General features: G+C 66.8%; 1 protein-coding gene across 1 annotated transcript in view; it reads left to right on the plus strand.

Moving 5' to 3' along the window:
- Positions 1-5,405: 5,405 nt before the first annotated feature.
- TRPM5 (transient receptor potential cation channel subfamily M member 5) overlaps positions 5,406-6,797 on the plus strand; it is a 17,224-nt gene continuing 15,832 nt past the window's right edge. Inside the window, exon 1 of the mRNA XM_023537363.1 lies at positions 5,406-5,510. Coding sequence (XP_023393131.1) covers positions 5,406-5,510 — 105 coding nt within the window. The remainder of the gene's footprint in view (positions 5,511-6,797) is intronic.

A 6,797-nucleotide genomic window follows, 5' to 3' on the forward strand; every position in this document is an offset into this window, starting at 1 on the left:
ATGGACCACCCTTCTCCCAGTTATTTGCATAAATGTCACCTTCCCTATTAGGTATTCCTTGACCGGCCCATTTACAAATAAAATCCCCAGCCACTGGCTCTCCCTGCTGTATTTCACTCCGCGCTCGATAATTTCTTTCTTCCTTTTTCTCTCCTCTCTTTCTTTGTTCATGGTTGGTCTCGCCTGACGTCTAGCATGGGGGTTGGCACAGAGAAGCTGCCCGACAGATCTGTGCCAGATGACTGAATGAGCCCATGGGAGATGGAACGGCTGAGGAGCAGGTGGGTGGGCGGGGGCCTGATGGGACGGGGCGGGGTCCACAGACGCCTGTAACTTAATGGCCCTTAGGCGCCTCTTTTCTCCTGCAGACCCCAGGGAGGGAGGATTGGCTTCCAGGCCTCCTCAGGAGCTAAGAAGAAGGGGACAGAGGGGCAGCTGGGACCAGTGGGGCTGGGGTCCTCCAGCCCTGGACACACCCGGAGCTCCAACTGAACCGATAGGGCAAGAGCCTGTATGTCCACACAGACATACACAGTGTGTCCACCCACAGAGACACACACACAGTGTGTCCACACATACGCACAGGCATTCACACAATGTGTCCACACACAGACACACACAGTGTGTCCACACGCAGAGACACACACACAGTGTGTCCACACATACGCACAGGCACTCACACAATGTGTCGAGACACACAGTGTGTCCACACACAGACACACACAAAAGCACAGTGTATCCACACACAGACACACACACATCTACTGGCCCTTGCACAGACGCTCACCCAGAGCTCGGGGTACCAGGGGCTGCAGCAGGTTCTAAGGACACCAGCTCTGTCCTAAGTGCTCTTCCTGTCCCCACAGGCCCCAGGAGGAGATGTTGTCACCGTCCCTGTTTTACACTGGGTCCTGGACCCACAGCTGTTAAGGGAATCTCTGTGGGTGGCACACGGCCCCTCACACGCAGGCCCACGGCGGGCACGCACACACGCAGAACACACAGTCGCCCGCTCGCTCCTCGCTGACACCTGCCCCCAGTGGCCAGCGTGGACGCCGAGGAGGGAGCCCAGCTTGTCTGCAGTCCTGCGGGGTGTCCTCAGGCCTCCTTCTCCGAGGAAGGGCGGGCGATGGAGCGGGGCCAGTGGCCACGCCCAAGTCTGGCTCAGCCCCCTTCGGCCTCTCGGTCTCTGTCCCAGCATCGTGATGGCCAACGCCTCTTCCCAGACCGGTGGCCCGACGGCAGGCACCGCCTGTGGGCCAGGGCCAGAGGCCAGGCCAGACAGAGCTCATGCTGTCACCCTCTGGCCCTTCCCAGTCCCTGCTCCTGGGGCAGGGGTCACAGACCACGGTCCAGGATGCAGCATCCTGAGCTCATAAGAGCCTGATGGTCACTTCAGAGAGAGGACACTGGCTGTGGCTGTGGGGTGAGGGCCCACGAGGAGCAGCTGCAGAACGCTGGGACCCCTTGGGGGGGGCGAAAGGGCTGCCGAGTCCCCTGAGTCCTGTGGCTGGGCTGCAGGAAGACCTGCGTGTGGGGGGTCAGCAAAGACACGTCTGCCTCACAGGGGCGTGGTGGGGGGTGAGTCTGGGCAGCTCAGCGTGGACGACCCTCAAACGGAGTAGCCCGCTGGGCTCTCGGCCTCCGTCGTGGGTGCCTGGGTCAGCCCAGAGCCCACGAACAGGGGCCCGGGCCTGCAGAGCCTGCCGGAGTGGCCAGAGGCGGCGACCCCCCACGGACCAGGGCAGGGCCCTTCCTGGTGACAGAGGGACACATTGGCCCCTTTCTCAGTAGCTTTCACAAGGTTCAGCCTTGGAGAAGAGTGAACAATAGGGTCAGAGGACACCCCCACGCCAGCGGGAGCCCCAGGCCTGCTGGCCTCTCTCGGAGTTGTGGCCTCAGTCCTACAGGGAAAGGCGCAGAGGGGTGCCAGAGGGCTGGGAGTCTCTTGTGGCGCCCAGCACGCCCTGGGGGAGGGCTGCTGGCTGGGGTGGCGTTCACGGGGGGGCCGGCCCTCACCCCCCTCCCCTCCCTCCCTGCAAAGCCTCAGCCAGTGGCAGAAGACTGCGCAGGTGGCTGTGGTCACTGGGATTGGCATCCAGGGACAGAGGCTTGTGGGGCTGGACGTGGCCTCTCCCCAAAGGAAGCGTCGCGGGAGCTCAATCCCACCGCGTGCGCGGCTGGCCCCAGGGCCATCTGTGGCTGGAACGGGGATGAAGGCGGCTGCAGGTAAAGCTGGAGCACAGGCCAGCTCGGACGTCCCTCCGGACAGCTGAGAGCACACGGGCGGCCCCTGCGCGCCTCAGGACCTGTGCAGCCGCGGCCCGGCCTGCGCTGAGCCCAGCCCCTCCGGGCCCTGCCTCCCACTGGACCCAAGGACTTGCCCGGACACCCCGCCTCTCCCGCGGCGGCTCACGCACAGGCACACTCACGCGTTCACTCTGTCACATGCTCATTCATCCAGCAGCTTGGGCTCCGGGCCTGGAGGGAGCAGTGAGCACCCAGCGGCCAGCAGCCCGAAGCGGGAAGCAGACGCACGGCAGATGAGTGAGCGCAAGTCACTTCAGCGGGGCGGGCTGTCCGATAAACAACTCCAGAGTCACAGAAAGGGGGACCCAGGGCCGGCCCCCGCGCTGGTGCGGCTGGGGGCTGGGCGAGGGGGCCAAGCCAGGGCCAGGCGGCCGGGCAGGGAGGCGGCCATGGGCAGGACGGGTTGGTGATGGGGTTTTCTTGTGCGGTAATGGGGAGCCACGGAGGGTTGTGGGAAGGGGAGGAGCCAGTCTGGGCTGGGGGTGGCCAGGGAGGGGCGTCCAGCGATGGGTTTCAGAGGTGGAGGGGCAGGACCGGACAGAGGAAAGGAGGGGACAAGGACGGGGTGTCCGCATGGTCTCTGAGGCTCCAGGACACCCCCTCAGGCTCCACATGCCCCAGGCTGGCAGAACCCACCGGCCAGCAGGGAGAGGTGCCCGGGTGTGTGGCCCCATGGCCCCCAGACTCCACCAGCGACTCCCTTCCAGAGCCTGCCCAAAGGCCTGTGGGGTCCTTGCCCGGGAGCCCCACTTTGCTGGAGCCTGGCATTTTCTGAGGGGCCTCAGAGAGCCCCTGTCCTCTGGCTGGGCTCGGGTGAAGCCCCGGTGTGCCAGCCCTCGGGCGGCTGTTGGGGTGACCCGAGCCCCTGTGCCTGGGCAAAGCCACTGGGGCCTCCACCCAGGACCGCGGTCATCTGCCCGGACTCTGCCCGCGGTCCTGGGCGCCCTCTGGTGGCCAACGGGCCAGGCCGGAGAGGACACAGGGGGGGTGTCCCAGCGTGCTGGTCTGGATCTGGCCCCACCCCTCCCCGAGGCCAGGGGAGGAAGAGTCCCTGGGAAGGGGTCCTGGGCGTCTCTCTGGGGAAGGGGCACACTGAGTGTCACCCATAAGCTCCCAGAAGCCGGATCCCCACTTTCCAGAGAAACCGAGGCCCAGAGGCCACACGCCCCCGGCGCCCTGTCCTGCCCCTGGGTGAGGGGACAGTGTTCAGGTAATGGCCACGGTGCCCGAGAGCCAGCCCAAGCCGGCCACTCTTCTGGGAGGACGACACGCCCTGGGGCTGACGCCTTGTGGCTCTGCAGGACCTAGGAGGGGAGAGGGGCCGTCCCCGCCCCAGGCCTCCAGGGGACGCTGCCCTGGGGTCAGCCGGCCCCACGGGAGGGAGATAAGCTGAGGCCCTCCGGGGAGCCGAGGCATGTCAGCGAGCAACCCTGGCTGGACTCTGGGCCACAGGCCACCGCCAGACAGAGCCCACCGTGGGCACGGCAACAGGCAAGGTGGCCCCACAGCCACCCCCACGTGGGGTCACCTCCCTGGCTTTGGCCAGAGCGGGGCTGCAGGCTGGCCGTGTGGACATCAGTGCCCACCCCGCCCTGCGTCGGTCACCGCATTGGCTGCCCGGGTGCCGGGAGTGGCCAGGGAGGGGCACAGCTGCAGGTGCCCGCGCTGTGGGCAGCTCCGTGTCTCCTTGGCCAGCAGCAGCGCCATGTCCTGGTGCTGGGGAGAAAGCAGGCAGGTAGGTGCCTGGAGCCACCGGCTCCCGGGTGGGAGCTGGCGTGGGGGCCCCCGTCCTGGGCAGGATGGGGAGCTGGGGCAGGAGGGTGGCCTCACCGCCCTGGGTCTCGACGTGGGCGACATCGGACCAGCACCCAGGAGAGGCTCGGAGGTGGCAGGTGCGGGGCAGGGGCTGAGGGGCACACGGGGCCCCCTCCTGACCCAGGGCCTCCACACCTGGCCCAGGGAGACCCCCGGGTCCTCACTGTGGGGGAGGGAGGTTGGAGGGGCCACAGCACCAACCGCTGTCCGCAGAGTGTGGACTGCTCAGCGCTTTCCCGTGGCCACCGCTGCCTTCCAGCACCTCGTGGAGGGGAGGGGGCCCTGGGAGTCTGGGGGGTGGGGTGGTCACGCAGCTTGGGGAGGGGCTGCACCGTGACCCCCGGGACCCGGCTGCCCAGTGCTGCCCACGCTGATGTCCTTTCTCTGGTGGCCGCCTGCCCCCCAGAGCAAGGACCCCCGGCGCCTAGGCCATCGGGGTGAAGATCTGCGTGCCCACCCCCTCAGGACTCGGGCAGGATTCCCGCACAGGACCCCCCTGCCGCCCCACCCCCTCCAGGAACAAGGGAGATGTTAAGAATATGGACACCTGCTCATGCAAATCCATTTGCATACCCTTCCCATTTGGTGGCCACATTTGCCTGGAGTCTGGCACAGTGCCACCCCCGGCACCCGGCACCATGCCCTGATGTCCCCTGTCCCCTCGGCCCTGGGCTGGGGGCTGGGGTCCAGGCCAGGCCTGCTGGGCTGTGGGGCGACAGGCGGTGGTTTGTCCCCCAGGGAAGGTGAGGCCGGCCCTCCACACTCCAGCTGTCCCGTCAGTGGGGACAGAGGCCTGGGGGCACTCCAGGGCCCCCTTGTGAGGCAGGGCCATCCTTGCCAGTCCCCCTCCCTGAACCAGCTGAGGCTCACGGGGTATGAGCGCGTTGGTGCTGTCCTGGCCCCAGAACCCCCAATCCCCATTCGGCACCCCCGCTTTCTGGCCACGGGTCAGATGTGGACAGAAATGACCCCGATGGTGGTCAGGCATGACGGGGCCCTGGCAGGAGTGAGGAGGGCCGTCCCTGGGGTCTCCGCTCTGCCCCCCACATAGAGTATGCTCGCCCCACCTTGCTGCACATGCTTGGAGTTTGAAGAAGGTACCCCAAGATTCTCATCCACCCCGAGTCTCAGAATGCAGCCTGATCTGGAACAGGGTCTCCGCAGGTGTGATTAGCTAAGACGAGGTCACGCGGGAGTAGAGGGAGCCCCAATCCAATGACCGGTCCCTGTAAGTAGAGGGACATTTGGACAGAAACACACACAGGGGAGGCCACGCGAAGATGGAGGCAGAGGCTGGGGTGACATGGCCACCAGCCCAGGAGCCCCCGGAAGCTGAAGGCAGCGGGAAGGACCCTCTCCGGAGCCTCCGGAGGGAGCGGGACCCGGTGACCCCTGTGTACACAGTCCGCAGGACTGTGTACGGCTGCCCCGGACACTCCTACACAGCTCCGGGCTTGTCCTCCCCGCCCCCCCTCCACACACACCCAGGCCTTGTCCTCGGACACCAGCCGGTGTATTAAAAGCCAGTGGTCACCGCCTTGGAAAGGCCGCCTTCAAAATCCCCCACCTGCAGCCTGGGCACCAAGGTCCCTCTCCAGGGTTTGGGGGTGGAGGGTTTGCATCCCTCCCCCCGCCCTAGGGCTGTGTCCAGGACCCTTTGAGGCCACCGCGGGACTCAGGGGTGGGGCAGAGGACCCGTGTGCGACCACACAGCCAGTGGGACGCCAGACCTGGCCTGGGCTGGCAACACACACGCGGGCCGGCCGATGACCGCACAGAGGGTTCCAGGGAGGCCACAACGAATGACCACAGACTGGGCCTCTTAAAACATGCTCCCATGATCTGGAGCCAGGAGTCCCAAATCGAGGAGTCACAGGGCCACGCTCCCTCCCGTGGCTCCCGGGGAGGCCCAGGTGTTTCTGGGCTGGAGGCAGCGTCCGTCCCCTCTCCGCGGTGACAAGGACAGCAGCGGGTGGATGAGGGAGGGTCCTCAAGACGCCATCCGAGCATAGCCGCATCTTGCAAGGAGCCCGCTTCCACAGAAGGCCCCAGGACTTGGGCTCAGACACACCGTCCTGGGGGACACAGCGGGGACCGTGACAGTACAGGTCCCCATGGTGCCCTGCTCACCTCCTGTGGGCGCACGCGGCCCCTCTCCAAGAATCGAAGGGCTGGCTGGCCCTGAGGACGGGAGCCACCAGTGCGAGGGGCAGCGGGAGGGGCTCCTGTCACAGGGCCTGTCCTGGCTGGGCTCCGCCCAGAGCGCCTACGGGGGCAGGGCCAGGGCAGTGGGAAGCTGGAAATGACTCAGCAGGGGGCGGGACTGCCCACTCCCTTGCTGGACTGGGCACCTCTGGAGCAGCCAGGGGACCGAGCCCCGCAGGACGGGCCTCGAGGGGCAGGGCCGCCCGGTCCCCGGAACCCAGAGCCCCACGGCCTCTGGAGAGGCCTTCACCCCACGTGGGCCGGGGTCCGGAGGGTGGGTGCAGTGTAGGCGCGTGCCCCACCACGCGGGTGGGGAAGCCACTGGAGAGGGCAGGATGTGCCGGGCAGTGAGGCCGTGGAGCCTCGGCGGCCGTGATGGCCATGGCTGAGGGCAGGAGGATGGGAGATGCCGGGGGCAGGTCAGAGAGGTGCTGGGGACACTTGCAGGTGGGCAGCGTGGTGGGACC

The sequence above is a fragment of the Pteropus vampyrus genome, unplaced genomic scaffold (genome assembly GCF_000151845.1).
Source record: "Pteropus vampyrus isolate Shadow unplaced genomic scaffold, Pvam_2.0 Scaffold187, whole genome shotgun sequence".
Classification (NCBI taxonomy): domain Eukaryota; kingdom Metazoa; phylum Chordata; class Mammalia; order Chiroptera; family Pteropodidae; genus Pteropus; species Pteropus vampyrus.